This window comes from Abramis brama (genome assembly GCF_963993115.1).
Source record: "Abramis brama genome assembly, chromosome: 1".
NCBI classification, from domain to species: domain Eukaryota; kingdom Metazoa; phylum Chordata; class Actinopteri; order Cypriniformes; family Leuciscidae; genus Abramis; species Abramis brama.
Genome location: NC_139963.1, coordinates 24,512,610 through 24,534,114, shown reverse-complemented (window position 1 = coordinate 24,534,114; position 21,505 = coordinate 24,512,610). Strand labels below are relative to the sequence as shown.

Here is a 21,505-nt window from a genome sequence, read left to right as displayed (position 1 = left end):
AGAAATATAGTTTACGATGGTTTGTTACAAACATAAGATTTTGTTCCCATGTTTGTCAAACTATTTAAAAGTTTATTTACTTACTTTTTTTCTTGCATAATCAAAGAGAAAACCAATGCGTACTTGTAGCCTGTGGTCAGTCACTAAGGGCGACTGCACGAACACCACAACCGTTTTGTTTGGCTGTATAAGATGTGATTGTGCCTGATCTCTCTCACACTCTTTCTAACAGCCAAATTCTCTCAGACTCAGTCATAATGTTTGCTTGCCTCCATGTGTTTAAGGATCAATCTGGGTCATTTCCGCGTGTGTCTGCTTGTGGCCCTGCAGTTGAAAAGGTCAAAGTGCGGATATTATGTGCAAAGCCCTGTAGTTATAGAGGTCACAACAGTCCAAAAGGTCAAACCCAGTGACATGCACACACACACATGCACAGTTTGTGGTTTGCAAGACGTATAAATAGCAAACATGTGCATTACAGTGATTTTACAACAGGTTATAGATGTTCGTAAAACCTCTTTAACATGGGAAAACATCACTGTTAACCTAATGTGGCTTATTGCTTTTATAAAAAGCGTATTGCTTTAAAAAACAAACAAAAAACCAACAGTCCACGACTGCAATTCTGTGTGGTGCCACTAGTGGTGCTGAAATTGCAGAATTTCCCTTTAAAATGATTAATAATATAATATAATATAATATAATATAATATAATCAAAGTATACTTCAATGTTGTCCCCAAGAGGAAATTTGGTGTAGACTTGCTACATAGACATATTCCACAAACAAACTAAACAAACACCCAGGTGAATGTTTGTTTCTGTTAGGACTTAAGGCCCAGATATACTCACGGTGAAGTTCTTTTTCGTTCTTCGTTTAGGGGTAAAACGTGTGCAGCGATGGACTGTTGTCGAACGTCTGACGCCACCCAAACTGCTGAGAACGGCGTTTAGATGAATATGTAAATCTTTCCTCTCAGTAACACACAACAAAATTTAGAAAACAGCAAGCATTTTAATAAAGCATAAGAAAAGCATCTGATCATAGAAACGTGGTTATGTTTGCACAAGTTCTATGGCACTCCAGTAAAGTCCAGTAAAGTTAAAATGAAGCAGATTTACCATATTAAACATGAAACACAGTGTCACGTTTCATCAGAAGTACGACTTGTTTTCACTCGCGGACGTCTCACCTCAACCAACTGAACAGGCCAAATGAACCAGAAAAGATTTTCACGTGAAAGAAGGCGGAGCCTCCGCGCACACCTACCTATTACGTAATCGCCACGGACCACTGGTAGTAACAAAGGTGTTTACCAAGTTCGCTTTGGCATTTTGGCAAGCTGTTTTGAACTCCCAAAATGAAGTCTAAACGAACTTCGTTTCGGCCTAATTTTGTTTGAAATGACGTCACATCAGTTCGTTCTTTAATTTCGCTTGAAGTATATCAGGGCCTTTAGTTCAACCTGACCAATGGTTCCCTAAGAAACACTGTGGCTGTGGCCAGCAAGTGAAGTGCTGGCCCTTTTTCTACCTCTTTAATCAAACACACAGAGAAAGCTCAGTTTCCATGGTTGGAGAGGGCATGTAATGTGGCGTGTCATTGCATTAGTGTGCTAGCACTTGGTCGGTGGGACTGTCTGATGTCTGAAGCCTGGGGCTGTATGTGTGTGAGGCTCATTATGGCCTCTGCTGCTGAGGAAGATTAGGCAGGATGTGTCCATTTGGGGTTTGGTGTCAGCCGTAGCTCTTTGGTGTGTGTTACACCCGGTATTAACATCTGTCTCAGGTAATCTGATCAAATGGCCAATGCTAAAGACAGGTGTAAACTGCTTTGTGATTGGATCACTTTTGATTAACCACATTTGGAGGTAGCTGAAAAATGTGTGTGATCACATGGAATTTATAGTGTAAATGCTAATTGTGCCCTGATGCATCCTATAGTGCAGTGGTTCTCAAACTTTGGACAAGGGGGAATTTCCAAGCCCCACATGCTAAAGAAATAAAATGTTCAAATTTATTGAATTAACAAGTAGTATCAGTATAGTAACAAGTTATATCTAAATACAAACTAACTATCTACATCAAATAACAGCAAGTTCAAAAATAAATAAAATAAAAGTGCAGCTGTGTCATAATTTGCATGAAATTCAAAAATAGAGAAAATAAAAGTGCAGCTTTGTCAAAATTTGCATGAAATTCAAAAATAGAGAAAATAAAAGTGCAGCTGTGTCAAAATTTGTATCAAGTTCAAAAACAGAAAAGCAATAAAAGTGCCACTTTGCAATCTGTTAAAAAAGAAAAGAAGATAAATCCATTTGGCAAGAACGGTCTATTTATCCCTGCATTAGTGGCTGCAATGAGCCTGTTTTGCATTGCACAATTTATTTATTGCCCACACTAGCCTGCTACCCATCGGCGCGAAACATAGATATAGCTACACATATATCAATGGGCGCGAAAGTTTGTTCCGCTAATATTAATATGAATATTAAAATGAATTTGCACAAAAGTGACTGTTTCCAAACACGTTTCCTGAACGTTTTCCCCACAGGCAAACAGATAGTCCTGTCCTAAACTCAAACTTTGAGCACTTTAGTACAGCGACCTCAATAAACAGCAATGTTTGAAAAGAACAACAGCCAGAATTAAGAATTAATATCGAAAAATGACATACTTTTAACTGATTTACTAGGTGAATATTTGCTAAAATGGTGTTTCAGATGCTTGACTTGAAGTTCTCTGCTTTGTGTGTGTGCTGTAGTGCCACATAAGGAGATGAGAGATATCTCTGCAGATGGAATCTGTAAATGATAAAACATCTGGAAGTGCTGTCTGTTATACTCACACACAAAAATGTTCAGCTTCACTGGCATCAGTTCCTGCTCTCATGTGCCTTTCCTGTCAGGTGAGACACAAACAGAGGAAAAAATTAGAAAAAAAGCTAAAATGAGATGGCTTGTTTTATACTTGCGTTAGCAGTGTTGAGGAACTTTGCACTCACAGGAATAAATTACTTTTTAAAAATAGAAAACAGTTATTTTAAATTGTAATAATATTTCACTGTAGTTTTGATGAAATAAATGCAGCCTTGGTGAGCATAATTTCAGACTTCTTTCAAAAACTAAAAAAAAATATTACAGACCCCAAACAGTGTTTTTAAAAATACATAACTGCATTTAAGGTTGTAAACTATTTTTTCTTATTAATATGTAGTGTAGAAAACTAAGCTATTTTTTCAAAAGCACAACATGACTGTAATTCAACTACCTTATTATTTTGTAATATCTAAATATCTCCCCAATACTGTCTTGACGATAATGTGATCATCCTTTGTGTGTACGGTGACACCACAGAGCAGCCTTGTTCTGCCATATCACACACACACACACACACACACACACACACACAGTGATAGAGGTCCTTGTGTAGCCTGTACAGATGACTACCCTCTGCGAGTGCCTCATTATCTTCCTTAAAATGACCTTTTATGTGACCTTTACTGCCTCTCTCTATCTATCTTTATTTCTGTCTGTGTATCTCTGACCCTTTCATGTCTATCTCTCTGGTGGGTCAGTCATTAATGAAAGCTTTGATGAGGGTGGTGTATTAAAAACAAGCTCTTTCATGAGAATGACCACAGTCGGAGTCAAAGGCACACATGTCTGAATGACCAGTCTCTCTCGACGCTGGTGGTCCATGATGTATGGTGATTCACTTCCTGCAGCTCATACGGATTTAAGTGGCATGTGTCTGTGTGTGTATGTGACAGAGAGATAGAGATAGAGAGAGAGAGAGAGAGAGATGTGCTGAGCTCTTTCCTTTGTTGGATCGATAAGGCCGTTGGACTTTCTTACACTCGGGTTTCAATCTGTGACCTCTAGCGCAGCTACTGCATTACACACACACACACACACACACACACTCACTGATACACACACATACAGATACATGTCAGAGTATGTCAGTGGATTGGAGCTACAGCAGTTTCCCCTCCCTTCCAAAGCATTCTGTAACTGCTCTGTTTCAACTCCTCTCCGGGTTTCATTTCTCACTCCAAGCCTTCTAGTTTTGTCACATCATCACTCGCTAGCTCAGATAGAGCTGCAGTGACAAAGAACATGCGTTAATTCTGGTTTATCTTTTCTATGATGCATAATGATGCACCAGTGTTATTTTTGTATCATTTATATAATATGATTATAGTATTTAATCATGTTGAATTATCTTTCATTTTTATATTTTTAGTTTTAGTAATTGTTTTGTCATTTTTCTTAGCCCCCCCCCACTCCCCAGTTTTATATATAGCTACATTCTACAGTATATATTTCTATTTGTTTTTATTTTAGTTTTAGTAATTGTAGCTCTTCAACTTGAACTTATTTAATTTATTTGACAATGCAATGTTAATAAGTTTTTCATCTAATATTTCTATTTTATTTTATTTTCTGAAAACATTTGTATAGTTTTACTTTGAGTTAACAGCAACAACACTTTTATGCACTGTTGCAATATATACACACCTCTTTTCTTTCCAGAATGTTCCTTTTTAGCTGCATAAAAGAAAACTAATACAAAAACTAAATGAAAACAGTTTGAACTGAAATAAAACAAAAATAACGGGGGGAAAAAACTTAAACTAAAATACATTTTTATGACTCTAAAACTGGGCTTTAAATAAAATATTTTGTGTGTTATTTTTGGTATAATATAAAACTAGAACAAACAACAATAATGAAAACAGAACAAAAAATTAACTAAACTGAAATGACGAATTGATAATATTACATAATACACATGCATGTATATAAACACATAGCCTCAAATTTATGAACTTCTCTATTTTTATATACCATTTAAATAACAAATTCTTGTTTAAGACAGACTAATAAGTCTCTGTGTGTATGTGTGTGTTAATGCCTCCTGCTAGTGTAATTACTGCAGCTAATAAGAGCACTTAACAGCAAAGCTTCTGTTCATTTAGCCATCCATTTGTTCACACACACATACTACACACACACACACACACACACACACACACACAGCCATCAGGCTCTTATCGCTCCCCTTCCTGTTTATCACACACTCACACACACTCTCTCTCTCTCTCTCTCTCTCTCTCTCTCTCTCTCTCTCTCACACACACACTTACTCACTCACACACACACTCTCTCTCTCTCTCTCTGTTTGTCTATCTGTCTGTCTGTCTGTCTCTCACACACACACACACACACACACACACACACACACACACACACACACACACACACACACACACACACACACACACACACACAAGAGAATAAGGGTTGCTGTGTGTGTGACAGTCTTTTGAGAGTGTTTTCTGTTAGATAAAGAGAACCATTATAACAAACTTGAAAAGGGTTACCAGATAAGCATTAAAATCCCTTCCAAAAAAAAAAAAAAAAAAGAGAATAAAGACTAGTCATTAAAAAAGGCGCCCAGCTGAGGGTTAACAAGCACTTCACACTTGGCACCTCGTTCCGAAAATGCCCCGTTAAGAAGGAAAATCATTCAAATAAAAAGAGAAGAATTTGAAATTGTTAACCTTTGGCTTGGCTGAGTTTTACCGCCTCAGTCCAATAAAAGCGCCGACGCGTTTTCACTCAGGTTTCAAGCTCAGTCAAGCTGAAAACACATCCACATATCGCAAATTCACATACCCCTTTTTTCAATCAGAGAGACAGAGAAAGAAAAAGAGATCTCTCAGAAATCATTTAACTTTTAGTGCATACTCGGAAATGAATGAATGTTTCCTTCACGAAAGAGGGAGGAGACGGTCTTTAGAAGACTGACGGCTACTGAGGGAGAGACAGCAAGTGAAAGAGACTGATAAAGAAAACAAAGAGGGCTGCCAGCACAAGTCTTCAGATGCCCACAAGTTTGAAAAGTGTGATGAAGATAAGAAGCCTGTGTGTGTGTGTGTGTGCTAACCAATCTAGAAAACAATGGTCTTTAATTAATTGTTGAACAGCTAATGACTAAGTCACTTTCATTATGCTTTGAATATTCAAATATAACTCATATTTTACAGACACTTCATAGACTAAAAACAGAAGCAAAAGAAATAAGCTATTAGCTGTGTTTGGGAACAGAGCAGCTGGTTTCTCTCTGGTCTAAGATGGTCATTCTACCAGGTTCAAGCTCGTAGACCTTCTGGGAGTTTCAACAAACCAACTGGTCATACCACTTTAAAGTGTTCAAGCTGGCTTTTAGGTGAGATCTACAGCACTTTTCAAAGCCTAAAAATGTCACCCATGTGACATCTTGAGTTCTTGTTTTAATATGAGACCTTTGACTGTAGATCCTTCATTAGCTGTGGCTTCTTATAAATCAAACCAAAGTTCTTGCATAAAAGGTTCTCAGTTTCAGCATTGCTCAATCCGTCACGCATATGGCTGCTCTGGAAGAGTTCAAATGAGAATGAGAATATTCTAGAGAGTCATGGTAACGTTAAGACCTCCTGTTGAGCCAGATCGAACTCTGTCACCACCAATTTTACAGCCGTGAAAGATATGAACCATAACAATCTCCAGTCAATTCTGGAATCTTTTCTTGAGAAAGAGTGAAGAGTTCGACAGCAAAACAAGTGAATATTGCGTGTGTGTGTGTGTGTGAAGTGCAACTGTTGGGTTCCATAATGGTATTCATTTCCTTTTCTCCATACAGACATTGATTTTGTTTTGTATTAAAACTCTTCACACGCTAAAGGTATGACTTAAAGTCAACAGCTTCATATTGCAACATTATTTGCAAAGCCTCATTCAATGAGTAATGTATTATTAATAATTATTAAGTACTTAGATTTAAACCAAACGTTTGGAATGTGATTAAACTCAAAACTGGTTCATGTTTCTTTTTTAATGACTATGGAGAAAATGAATGGGAAAAATACTTCCGGCACAAAGACTTCTGAAAAAGTGGGCAGCCACTGTTGTGCTCTATTGGGAGCTGGAAAGAGTTTATTGGGGCTTGCCTTTCGATAAATTATGCATCAAATCAATAAAGAGAGGAAGACCGATAAAAAGACAAATAGTGCCTTTAGTGGGTGAAAAAGGCTATATATCATGTAACACCATCCAGACAGCCATTGGTCAATTTTCACAGCTTCCACTAACATCTCATCAGGTTCAGTTCAATATCCCATTTGCATTTTTGCATTGCATTATCCCAAAATATATACATAATAATAGAGTGTGAATTCTGTTTAGATATAGCAGCAGACTGCAGTAGTTTTCACCATCAGTTTACATCTATAGGTTCCCAGTCATTCTCAGATTGTAGCTAACGTATACTAGGGGTGTAACGGTACACAAAAATCACGGTTCGGTACGTACCTCGGTTTTAAAGTCACGGTTCGGTTTATTTTCGGTACAGTAAGGGAAAGAAATGCAAACATTAAACTGCAGGTTGTTTATTACTATAATTTTTTTTTACAAGTTGTTTACACTTTTTTAAACACTTTTTAATAAAATAGATATAAAATAAAAAAAGAAATAAAATACTGCTGCAAAGTTCTCCACTAAATAAAATACTCTCAGTCTCAAACCAATATCACATAATAAAATATAATGAAAAATATAAATAAATAACTATGATTACAGTGCAGGAACAGAAAATAGCCCTATATTAAAATAATATTAAACAAATATATTAATGTATTATTATTTTTCAATAATCAATCAACATAATCAATTTAAGATTTTTTTTTCACTTTTTTAATAATTATCAAAATAAAATATAGTCCAAAGCTATTATTACCAGAGCATGTGATCAGAGCAGGTCATTTTACCATTGTTGCCAGCATGACTATACCAGCTGCTCAGCAAACAGAAGTCTAGTTACTACTGAGAAATGTCACCTTATTTGAGCGGACTTTGCTTTTCCAGTGCGTGATCGGTACATGATTGAAGTGTTTGGGCCGTTAACGACAGAGCAGAACGCAAAGCGCAAACAGGGACTCGAACATTGAGCAGAGAGCGCAGCGGGTCGTCGACACACACACCACGGAACGGAGAGTGCGGCGGCGCGCACACGAAGCGGAAAAGCTTTTTTTCGCCCTGCAGTCTATTTCATTGGTTTAGGTTACAGTGACGACGGGTAAAACACTGGTAAAACCAGAGAATGTCTAATAGGAAAAAACATTAGAATCAGCTGCAGGGCGGGATTTGCGCTGAACGCGGAGACTTCCGCCACTTAATATGTTCGTGTGGAAACACGAAAATGTACCTATGTTCCGCACACAAAATATTGCATTCAGTCATTCGGTACACACGTGCACCGAACCGAAAGCCCTGTACCGAAACGGTTCGGTACGAATACACGTACCGTTACAGCCCTAACGTATACTGTATGTGTGACTGTCTTTCTCTCTATCCTAGATCCGTTGAGTCCTACCTATCCCGCTTTCACTGGTGATTCTAGTTCATTTGTCACTGATCTGAACCGTTTGTGGAGCCCCAGCCCCGGAGACGACAACACCACACCCAAACCCAGATCTCCTCACTTTATTAGTAATAGGCTAAACGAGAACCTGATTCCCATCTACTGCTCCATCCTGGCAGCGGTCGTGGTCGGCCTCCTGGCTTACATCATCTTTAAGAGGTGAGCAAAAGAGAGAAAAAATCCTTAAAACATAGAAAGACTTAAGAACAGATGGAAAATGATTGAGGATAGTCAGGTGGTGAAACATTCAGGCCTTGTTTCAATTGGCACATATCATAGATTTTTATTGCTTTTGGATGAAGCTAAGGAGTCGGTAAGATTTTTTAAAAGTCTCTTATGCTCACAAAGGCTGCATTTATTTGGTCCAAAATATAGTAATATTGTAAAATATAATTACAATTTAAAATATTGTAATATATTTTAAAATGTAATTTATTCCTGTGATGTCAAAGCTGGATTTTCAGCATCATTACTCCAGTCTTCAGTGTAACATGATCCTTCAGAAATCATTCTGAAATGATGATTTCAAGAAAGATTTCATATTATTATCAATTTTGAAAACTGAAAATATTACTGACCCCAAACTTTTCAACAATTGTTATAATGATTACCCACTAACCTAAGAACTTTTACAAAAATAATTCTGTATATGATATATAATTATATTATATGATATATAATTAGGAACACACAAGTCGAAAACTGCACACATATACGGGCACAAACCATGAAAATAAACCAAATTAACAAAAAACAAATGGAAAAAATAGTTATTATTATTAATATTATTAGGTTGATTTTGTCTCTTGTTCTACTTTGTTTTGTTTTTCTTTTTTGTAATAGTGTTCTAAAATTATAAATAAATAAATAAATATAAAGTTCTGCAAAAATTTGAAAATAGAAATGAAGAAGAATAGTCAAGTCAAGTCAAGTCAAGTGTATTTATATAACGCTTTTCACAATACAGATTGCATCAAAGCAGCTTCACAGCATTAAACCAAAATAACACAACAAGGTTGTTTCTAGTGTAAATTTATTGATTGATAGAATTAAATTAATATCCCCAAAATATCCCCAACTGAGCAAGCCAAAGGCAACAGTGGCAAGGAACCGAAAACTCCATCAAGTGACCTAATGGTGTCCTAAAACTCCATCAGGTGACCCAATGGAGAAAAAAAACCTTGGGAGAACCCAGGCTCAGTCGGGGGCCAGTTCTCCTCTGGCATAAATGTGCTCAAACATATTTAGGCATATTTAGAAGAAAAAGAAAATCCACTACTATGCAAACACAACTGTTTATTGTTGAAATTGAATGCTGCCAATGCTTTCCTCTCACTCATCACATTCATTTGTACTCTACATGTGCATCTGTTTCTTCCAGGTGGAACAGCTGCAAGCAGAATAAACAGGCAGCTAATAATCGTGCAGCCACAGCCAATCAGACACCATCTCCAGAGGGAGAGAAGCTGCACAGTGACAGTGGCATCTCAGTGGACAGCCAGAGTCTGCAGGAGCAGCAAGCGCAGACGCAGACGCAGACGCAGATCGGTAAGACCACAGACACAGACAGGATTACTGTCTAAATAATGACAAGTCAGTTTCAAACACTTCCCCCTTCTGCCATTGCCTCAAAACTCATGCCACTGGTTGAGCCAACGTCCCTATGTACTGTATATTTGACAAATATACTCTCCTCTTGTGTTTATCTTTAGTATCTCTCTCCCTGTTCCATCTCCCCGTTCTCTCTCATATCTTCCTTTTGCCCTCCTTATACACTTGGCATTTCCATGTAAGGCTGGGTGTGGATGACATAGCAGACTGACGTTTAACACGTTTATCATTCAGATCTTAAAAGGAACACACAAGTCGAGAACTGCACACATATACGGGCACAAACCATGAAAATAAACCAAAGAAGTGCTTTCATACATTCCAGAGAAATCTCTGAAATGCTTGTGTGCTGTTCAATAATATTTAAAAGACCACGAGTCTGGTAGTACCCTCACACGGGACGTGGACTGACGCCACGGGGACGAGACAGGGAGGGAGTGAAACTCGACAATAAAGTGGCCATGTTGATTCAACCTGCTGCAAAGTGCAGGGATGGATTTTGTCAAACGTCTTCACTGGGGACAAACATTATTGGGTTGAAGAGCATTAAATATATGCGTATCACTTTATGCAATCGATTCAGCACAGAGAATGCATTTAAATGTGCAGTGTTACTTTTGCACCACTTGTGGATCCAAATGGAACTACAGATAATAATTATTTTAAAACAATTTTCCCAAACACTCTATTGATCGTACATTGTTTGTATGACACAAACACATGTTGGGATTTCAAAAAAAAAAAAAAAAAAAAAAAAAAAAAAAACATTTCAATACCATTTGGCGCAGAAGTTACAGATTTCACCTTTGAAATGTAAAACTGAATATACAGCAGTGCAAGGGCCTAAAATGTGGAGAACTTCCTTTATAGTCTGAAAACTGTTTGTGATAAGTTGTCTAATCAGACAAAAATCTTTTAAACACACACACAAAACACGGGCTTTTGAAGAAAAGCTAATCACGTTTTTCTTTGCCCGTTTTATTATTGTGACTAAAAATATCACAGAACAGTGAAATGAATGAAAGATCACAATAAGGGCACAAGCATAGTCAAAAAGAGGATAGTACATATATTACATAGTTTATTAGATATTAGTATGTCACATATCTAATGTTCCGCACAATTGTGTATGTGAGAGAGTGAGTACTAGCCTGAGTGAATCACTCTGGATAAAAGCATCTTCTTAATGAATAAATAAATAGCAGCATTTTCATTTGCATTTATTGTAAGCGGTTATGTGAGCCAACGGCATTATGTTAACCTCACTGTCAAACATATAATACATCAGTCCACTCTGAAAGCAAGAAAGAAAGAAAGAAAGAAAGAAAGAAAGAGAAAAAAACCTCTCTTTTATGAAAGAGAACAACAGACAGTCTTGGGTTTTAGAGATGAGACTTATCACGTTATTGAGAGGGTGCAGCAATGCATTATGGGAGCTGGGTCATGAATAGTGATGGGGTTGTTTTTTTTTGGGGGGGGGGGGGGGCACTCTCAAAAACAAGAGTGTCAGGAATGTGAAGCAGACCCTCGACACAACATTATCATAGAGGCCCAGAATATACCAAAACATAAGGTCACATTTGCACAGAGATAATGAAGAATATTTGAAATATTAAGGATTGTTTGCACTGTGACATCTACCAAATTTCACATTACTGCAATGCATCTGGCCATTTTACTTTAAAACAGCATTTATTTATTCTTTGCTTTGATTTTGGGTTGAAATATGGCCTGGACATGTTCTTGACAGGTTATGTGCAGTGTTATTATAGTATAATTTAAATGTTTGTAATTTTGTTGTGTTTTTTTGGGGTAATTTTTATTGTTTTTGTTTTTTAATGTCTATATTATTATTATTTAGTTTTAGTTATTTTAGTACATCAAATTAAACTAAACGAAAATGGTATTTTTTCTTCTGCAGCTAGCTGAAACAAAATATGTTAAATATTTTATTTCAATTAACAAAAAATGTTTTTTTATATTTTTTTTATAGTTTTAGTTTACTATAATAACCCTGTTTTTTTGTGACTCATCCACATGCCCTGTCTCTTTTTCTTTATTCTCTCTGTCTTAGTCAATTTCTGTGCAGTTTATATTTTCATCAACATTTGCTTGCTCTCCTCTAGCATCCCCTTCCATTCTCTGTCTGCATGTGCATATAATCTATAGACATAATGTTTTTTTTATACTGTACAAACTGTATATTCTAATCCCTAATCCTACCCATCACAGAAAACGTTCTGTATTGTTACATTTTCAAAAAAACATAATTTTGTATGATTTATAAGCTGCTTTCCTCATGGGGCCCAAAACATATCCCACAACAACACACACACACACACACACACACACACACACACACACACACACACACACACGCACACACACACACGCATTTTCACAACCATAATGCAACAATGTCAGCCAGAACAGGTGTGATTGTTCCATCAGGTCTTTCTGGCAGAGGCTTCCCTCTATTTCTCACACATGGCTACTGTAAACACACAGGCACCAGTTGTAAATGTGTCAAGGGTCTCTCTGTCTATAGCTTCAGTCCTCAGTGCCCACACATACCAATTTTTTGCGCTTGGGTCTTCCATTACAGAATCTTCTAATAAAGTAATAAACATTTTATTTTTTATTTCATTGCTTTAAATAATGTATAGAAGTCTTTTTAATTGATGTATTGATGTAATTTATGCCACTTTTTCAAGAAAATGAACTATGGGATTGAAAATTACCAAATTTAAAAGCTTTTTAAAAGGTAAAAAAACAAACAAAACACTGCTTCTTTAGCTAATAAAATATCATTGTCATTTTCATCTTGCATAGTCAGCTTATTCTGGCAAAGAACTATAACTAACACCTATTACAATTTGTCCAGTTTGGTCAAAACTGCTGGACATTTGATAGAAGCCAGCCAATCAGATTTAAACTGCTGATTTTCGGATATAGTGCTTGCCGGTTTTGTGTGCAATACACTTTAGATGGTCAGTGAACATGGACGGTCGGTTTAAGGCTTGAGAAACGTGCGCTGGCCAGACAGTCTGACAGTAAAACTCGCTCATTAGCAGCTGTTGCATGACAAATTGCAGGCCGACGTTGGACCTGCTGGTGCGTCAGTTGCTGCATTTTTTTTTATCTAGCTAATAAGCATCAGCTACAAATGTTTGCCGCTGCTTCTACGGAATCATTAAAACGTTCAGACAACCCACACTGCGTGTTCAGAAATGTGTGTTATGTTTTTTTTTGTACCTTGTTAAAGCACCCAAGAGACGAGTGAATATGCTGCAGAATCAGCAGTTCCTGACTGTACATATCTCTTCATTTTACTCTTAGTTAGAGTGGTCTACATTGCTGTCAATTAGGAGTGACAAATAACTTGATTAGCTGGTGTAAATGTGCTGTGTTGGTAGTTCAGGAGGAGTCACCAACAAACAGTCAGCAGTTAGAGCTAGAATACCACTATTTCTTTCTCCCTCCCTCTCCGTCTCTCTCTAGCAGCTCTCAATGCAAAGCTTTCACTAGACTCTAGGGAATGAACGGATGGATGAGTGGATATCAGAGGAGGGGGATGAAGGTGAAAGGGTATTTAATTTTTTAAAGGAATTCAGTCTTCTTCGCTTCTGGCACTTGTGATCTGACGGATCCACACTTTGCTTAACACGAAGAGCAGTCACGCCATCTGCGAGGGTCTGAGTGGCTGAACAGGAGGGTCAGCACAATTCCCGTCGGGCCATGCATCTGGTCGAAGGCTGGCAATATGGCATGAACCGCAGCAAATTTCAGCCACTCAGCTATCTTTCTGTTATCACTCTATGCTCTTCCTTTCTATCCATGATTTTCAAATTCATTCTCATCCATTTAAACGCCTCATTTCCCCTTCTTTGAGCACACTTTTAACACTGACATCTGGAACTTTTGCCTTAAAGGGACAGTTCACTCAAAAATGAAAATTCTGTCATCATTTACTTACCCTCATTTCATTCTAAACCTGTGACTTTCTTCTGTGAAAAGATATGATATTTTGAAGGATGTGTTTGACGATACAATGAAAGTCAATGAGGTTCACAGCAACATTGGACCCCACTGACTTTCATTGTATTAGAAAATAAAAATCCAAACAAAATATCTTATCTTAAGTCACATACAGTAGTACACAATAAATCATGACAGAATTTGCATTTCTGAATGAACTATCCCCTTTCCTATTTCCATTTGGTACAATTACTGTAAATATTTTTCTGTATGTGGGAGTTTTTTCATTACAAAAAATGATTCAAAATCACAGAAAATTAAATGTCTATTGTATATGTGCCTTTAAATATAGTGTGCATATTATTGTTAAACCATATTTAACTATGACAGAAGATTTAGTGAAACATTACGTTTACTATTTGCCTTCACACATTTTCTCACACTCTCTCAGAGCTCTTAAGAGTTGCACTTGAGCATAACATTTGGTCAGAACTACCCTCGGTAGGCCGAGAGAATGTGATTTCAAAATACTGCATGTATCCCTGTTGAGGACACTTAAAATGTAGGACGCCCCTCAGGGGACAAAAGACTCTAGTATTTCCAGGTTTTGATAGAAAGCGTGCACAGAATATGATAAACAATCTCCAGTTTGATAAACCTGTTTTTGGGTGAAGAAGTATTTAACCAAAAAAACAAAACTAAATTTGGCTTCATTGAGAGCTTGCTAACTATTAGCTAGTTTTTCTGCACTTCTTATCAATAGTATAAGAATACACAGTTTACTTAATTTGAATGGAGTTCCAGATTTTCTATTGACTGGTCCTGGCACTTCTCACCTCTACAAACAAATATGCCAAATTGTGACCTAAAATTTGTCTAATTATGCAGCACACTTTTGTTTTCTCCAATGGGTGGGTGTGGCTACATTTGTCTCTGTAGACTGCTATGATGTCATAGACAAGACAGGAAAAAAGTTTTTTTTGGGGTATTGCACAAATGGCTCAGCTCTGAATGGGTCCAGACACAAAACAGGACCTCAGAACTAAAAGCCTACTTGCAGCATTCCGGAACTGTTTCCATGGCTCTGCACAATTGACAACAGATTGAAGGGTTAGTGGGAAAATGAGGCATTTGTGTCTCAGGCTGAATGTAATAGTGATTGCAGTTAAATGGTTAGGGCAGGCAGAGGGGACCGGGACGCTCAGAGCTCCAGGGGGACCGCTCGCCACTCGACTCAAACTGGCTAAAATTGGAACTTGCATGTTATTTAGTGAGAAAAACTTTTCCTTTGCCCCGAATGACGTGAGGCAATGCATAATGTTTCTCTTTAAAGGATTAATTTAGTGCACACCAATAATGTTTTATTTTCTATAAGACTTTTTGCAAGAGTTACTACTACTCATGCACAAATTCTAATTTTTCTTATCAACTGTAAGCATAACTACATTTATGTTATCCACGACTAGTCGACATAGACCTTAAGTATCAAATAGTGCTAGAACTAATTGACAGTCTCTAGTGTAATATTGTAACGGTCACCAGCTGGAGTGCCCTTGAGAGCCACCAGAGGGCACTCCACATAAGACTATTATCACTCACAAACTACATTTCCCATAACTCACTGCCTGGACTCATCATCACTTATCACTGATCACATTCACCTGTACCTCATTCACTGATTGCATTCACCTGTGTCTTATCATCCTGTTAGTCTCAGTCTATATATACCATGTTCATTCATTCACTCACGGCGAAGTTTTGTTTAGTGTCACACTGCAACTCTGAGCGTTTTCCTGGTTTTCTTGTTTCTTGGTTTACGGATTTCTTGCCTGTTCCTTGGATTACTCTCTTGCCTCTGACCCCTGCCTGTTTTGTTTTGTTTTGTTTTGTTTTGTTTGTTTGGACTGTCTGCCTGTGTTTTGACCCATTGCCTGTTTATTGGATTACGTTTCTGGATTGCCCCTAAATAAAAGCTGCATTTGGATCTACCTTCGTGTCTCGGAGCAGTTCGTGACAAATATAATGCAACGTTCACTTTTGGGGAAGTTACTCTGACACTGTACATTGCAAGTTACTCATTATTCAAAGAAGTTATACTACAGTCAAGCTAAAGTTTTGAAGAATTACAGTAAAATATAAATTTAAAAAAGTAGCTAACTACATTGAGGCATGATTTGTGTGGCACAAAACCAATGAGAATAAAAATTAAATGCGGTTCTTTTGAACTTTCTATTCATCAAAGAATCCTGAAAAAGGCAAATAACGTTTTCCACAAAAATATTAAGCAGCACAACTTTTTCAACATTGAAGGATCATCGTAACGAGAGTGAGGCCAGCTGACTGACAAGACGATGGTGGAAGATTTGGTTTCAAAGCGAAATGTTAAAGCGCCTATTTGGCAATATTTTGGATTTAAACCCAATGCTAATAGGTAACCTGCAAACATAATGTATATATATATACATATATATATATAGAGAGAGAGAGAGAGAGAGACAATGTGTTGACTCAAATGAATCAGTGAATCATGTTTTTATCCATGTTTTATCATTAAAGTTATTCCTTTAAATGAACCAACTCATTACAATGAATCAGTCTTGTCAAAGCCCGATAGGACAAATAAGCTAATTAAAAATGTAGTTAAATTAGTATAGTCGCTAACTCCCAACATATTGCTCGAAGAATTTAATCATGAACTGCTAATGTTTTCTTTCTCTTTTTTCCTCTAGTGGTGAGAGTGGATGGGGGGGGCTCAGCCTGACTCTCCCCAACCTCAGGCCTAACCAGTGAAGAAGAGGAAGTCACGTTATCAATATGACAATGCAGAGGGGAGGAGAGATTGGAGAAGGAAACAATGCTGGAGTGAAGCCATGACAGCCATCCGGCAAGGGACGCCAATACTTAAGTGACCAGACCTTTGATCCTTTTGAACCTAGCACAGACGATACGTTGTTGAGATGGTTCAACAGCACCACATCAGTGGATCCACATCAACGTTCAGACTCACCGGCCTAAAGTAGCTATTTCTAAACACAAGCCTATTACCCTTAAGAAAGTTCACCATAATGTATACTGAAACCCACCACAAACTTTGATGAATGTTTTAACATATACTGGGTTTCTCAGATGTATTAATGTGACCTTGTGACACTAACTCTGGATGTCTTTGGCTTCACAAGAGAACGTAAAGAGATGGCCATCACAGGCTTCACGGATATCGCGCAATTTAGCAGCCGCACCATGGTTCCTCTACCTGGAGCCTTCTGCCTGATCTAATAAGGATTTTGTTTTTGCCTTATCTTTGAAGTATTCATAGATTCTGTCTACAACATCAAGGCCCTTTATTCAATCATCATTGTATTTGTACCCATTTTCATTCAGCCATTTCCAGGTGTGTTAAAACTTCGGGGGGTTATATGCAGCGCATACCAGTCGCCGTCTTGTTTCAAAGCAGCTGATCGCAGGTCAGCGTTTATGGGCAACAACTCACAACTGTGACATTTGTTGACCTTTACTAATGTAATGACTCAGATCTATACTTAGCTCGCCTTCCCTTTTCTCTCTTTCACACTCTCTGTGACAGCCTTTTCTCTAAAAAAACACACACATAGCGTGTCATATTCCCTGCCTTCCTCTAGTCATTGCAGTTTAGGTTTCATTGCCTAGATGCTCTCGCCTTTCCTCCTCGGAAATCTGAGTCACAATGCAAACAGAAACCAGATCTAAAAGAGCTACAGAACTATTTTCAAGCCATCATGTACTCTTAGAAACAACCACCATGTTAATGTCCTACCATTATTTCAGCCATATCATTTTTTTTTTCCAGGTTTGATTGGAATGTCTGGATATTTAGTTCTGATTCAGATTCAACAGCCAAGGTTTCTTAAACGTTTACATTAATGATTCTTTAAGTACTTTTGAGGAAACCTCATCCACCCCCTCAATAATTTGTCTAAACTATTTACTAAAAAAGAATACTAAACGAAAAACATATTTTGCTAGTATATTTTAAAGTTGTTTTAAGTTGTATACTCCAAATGTGTATCTTTAACTACATATTGTCATATGAATAACCACCAGTCAGTAACCTCACTGACTTAAGTCTTACAAACCTTAAATAAACAAGCCAATATTAACGTTTTATTTTAAAAGGTTGTTCCTTGACAATTTATATACCTTCAAGAGAGAATTATCTGATGTGCGGCCAATACTAGGATTTCCCCATCATATTTTCAAGTTGCTTGTCTTGAGGTTCATAAAATCTCTTTGTTTCTCTTTTTTTTCTTGCTCAAACTCCACAGTCATTGACGCTTAATGTAGCTCTTGATGAGTCATCCTGTCTAGGTTATCCTCGTCTTTGTCGCTACATTTCTCGCTCTTTCTTTCCCACTCTCTTTCTTGGCTACATGATTCATTCCATAAACGCGGATGCAGATTCAGATGCCAGCAGTCACGTGCTGGAAGCAGTCACGACTAAGGGGGAATAAGAAGTACTTTAACATTATTATATCACCTTTAAAGTAAAAAGGAATGGTCTAACGAAACAAACAAGTTAACACTCCACAAAACAAAAACAGAAATACTAAAAATAGACCTTTGCTTCCTGTTTTCTACCCATCCAATGGGAAATTGCACTCGTAAATAGATGTTAGGGACCTAATACAGATATTCCATAGTGCGCACACACACACAGTCTAATGGACTGTCTTTCGTTGCATTTCTAATGCGCTCACCATCAGGCTCTGGAATAAACATGAGGCATTAGTGAGACATTCCTGTCAGGCAGGTCGTAATTACCCCTGAAGCTTTCTGTTTCTCTTCCCCACAGTCAGTTCATTCTCCTGGGGCCCTGTTCAGCTCAGCTTCCCTTCCCTGGAGCTCTGCTTCTCCATTCTGAGACTCACCATCCAACTTTTCTGCTCTCACTTCCACTAATCAACGATAAATCTACAGGAAATCACTTTTTGATATGACAAGATTCCCCCAAAAATCTATCTAAAGCAGTTAGCAGTATTTTGGACCATTTCAGCTGATCTAAGCTGGTCATTAGCTGGTTGACCTGCCACTATTGCTCAAAAGCCAACTTGACCACCTTAAACTGGTATGATTAGCTGGTAGTTTTTTTGTTTTGTTTGTTTTTTTGGTGGTCTGCCAGCTACCAGTTTAAGCTGGACTTTCCAGCAGGGCCATTATTCCAGTACTCAGTGCTAGTCACTGACTGGTTTGCACTATTACACTCTAATTCAGTTCCTACTTGAAGTAATGCATTACCTTAAAGTTTGAAATAAGAGTCGGTGGAACATCTCTGCCTCCTGCTTTTTTGGCAGGCAGGTTGTCTGCTCCATCAGCTTTTATACGGCTTTAGTAGCGTGCATCTCCCCAGGCGCTGTCCTTTCCATTAAATCAGGCAGCGAAGCATATCATTGGCTTCTGGAGTTGCTTGCATACTAGTGTTTAATGCACATCAGGGGTTTAACGCTCACCAATGTTTGTTCTGATATTAGCCTACTTGAGAGAATCTGATGAGATCAAGATAAGATCTCTTGGTCTGTGTGTGGGAACGCGCTGAGAACAGAATGGGTTGTGTTTATCCCATGCTCTGCTTCTTAAGACAGCAGAGAAGTTAGCAGACATCAAATAGCGAGAGCTGTGATGACAATACAAAAGAGATCTGAGCGATTGATGCCCCTCGGGGGGGATGATGGTGTGATGTATTATGTTGAAAATATGGCTATATTTTCATAGATTGTTAAAGTGATTTGTTGTTCTAAAGTGTTCTGAGAATTTACATATGAGGTAGAGCCATTTACCATGTGTTTCACATATAACCCAGACGACTTGATTGGCATCTACAGGCCGTCTATGCATCAATCAGTCAATCAGTAAGCATTTAAAACAATTGAAGTAAACAAGTGGATTGATTCTTGATTCAGTTCCCTGGAATGTGCCAAAAGTTGCCATTAATAAAACACCTCCACACAAAAATGGTTATAAATCTCCATTTGTCAGCCACAAAGTGTATCAGAGGAAAACAAAACTCTTATTTGCCATATATATTAAAAAAATTCCATCCTTAGCCATCCTTATTTCTACTTCAGTAATTCTTTATTTTTTTTAATAAAACTCTTTTGTTTTAAATTTCAAATAGATGTATTCTTTGAGAGCAGTATTTTATAGAGACAGTTTACTTTCGTAGCACTTAAAACAGATTGAATTTGAACACTCAAAGAGTGTCCATCACCAGAAAGTGCCTGTGAACTCTGTCAGGTGTCTTTGAGTAATGTTCAACAAGCTTGATTTTGTGTATTATGTTTGTGTATCTATTTCGCTTGTGTGTCCTGAGTTGTATGTGATAGTTTTTTTTTTGTTGCCTTTTTTTCTTTAGTTATAAGAAAATGTTGATGAAGATTACAAAACAGTACATCATTATCCAGCTAAAATACGGTACATCCAGGTGAATTTAGGTGATGTATCATAAAACACTTAAAGTATCATATAAATGTCACTGTTAATTTACATCAGACCACTATGCACTCAACTCAGCGCAACCTATTTTTTCAAAACTTTTAGCTCTTCACCCTTAAGCCTAAAGTATGGCAATATTTGATAATTTTGTGTTTCATAAATATGTTGATATGAAAAGGGATTGTACAATAACTATTAGATTAAATAGAGACTATGGTATATCACATTTAAGAGACTTAACTTAGGATGTTAGGAAGAACCTCCACATGATGCTTTAGAAAATCAATTCCCCTGTTCGGCCTATCCCTCTAATAGAGCTGAATGTTCTCTGTACGTAATCCATGCTGTACAATGCATTGTGTAAATTGTTTCCTGGAGTTATGACGGTACACTTATGTAAACAAGAAATGAAAGCATTAGAATTCTATTAAATAAAAACCAAATATGACTGCTACAACACGGTCTGTTTCCATCATTCAGCCATGTTTTTCCCAAAATACAGAATTCAAAAAATGCTTAAGAAAGGCGTTAGACACAATGGGCCCTATTTTAACGATCTAAACGCATGGTCTAAAGCGCACGGCACAAGTGCAGGTAGGGTGTGTTCGAAATTCGGACTCCGAATCCACTTTTGCTAATTTAAAGATTGGAAAAATGGTCGGCGTGGCCGGCGCACGGTCTACAAGGGTTGTCCCTATTCCCTTCATGAGTAATGGGTGTGTTTTGGGCATAACGTGCAATAAACCAATCAGAGTCTCATCTCCCATTCCCTTTAAAAGCCAGTTGTTCTCGCGCCATGGCGGATTCGCTATTTACATGGCGGAATTTGCAAGCAGAAAAACTAAACGCTTCTCTAGCGGGGAAACGGATCTGCTCGTGCGCGACATCTACGAGACAAAGTGTACGCACATTGTGGACCCACCTATAGGCAAATATTACTAATGTGCTCTTTAAATAACAAAAACAATTTTTTTTCAGTTGCCTCA

General features: G+C 37.6%; 1 protein-coding gene across 1 annotated transcript in view; it reads left to right on the top strand.

Annotated features, from left to right (window-relative positions):
• Positions 1-20,972, top strand: part of ngfra (nerve growth factor receptor a (TNFR superfamily, member 16)) — a 37,290-nt gene extending 16,318 nt beyond the window's left edge. Inside the window, exons 4-6 of the mRNA XM_084126157.1 lie at positions 8,402-8,624; positions 9,847-10,013; positions 16,784-20,972. Coding sequence (XP_083982283.1) covers positions 8,402-8,624; positions 9,847-10,013; positions 16,784-16,815 — 422 coding nt within the window. The 3' untranslated portion in view covers positions 16,816-20,972. The remainder of the gene's footprint in view (positions 1-8,401; positions 8,625-9,846; positions 10,014-16,783) is intronic.
• The last annotated feature ends 533 nt before the right edge of the window (positions 20,973-21,505 follow it).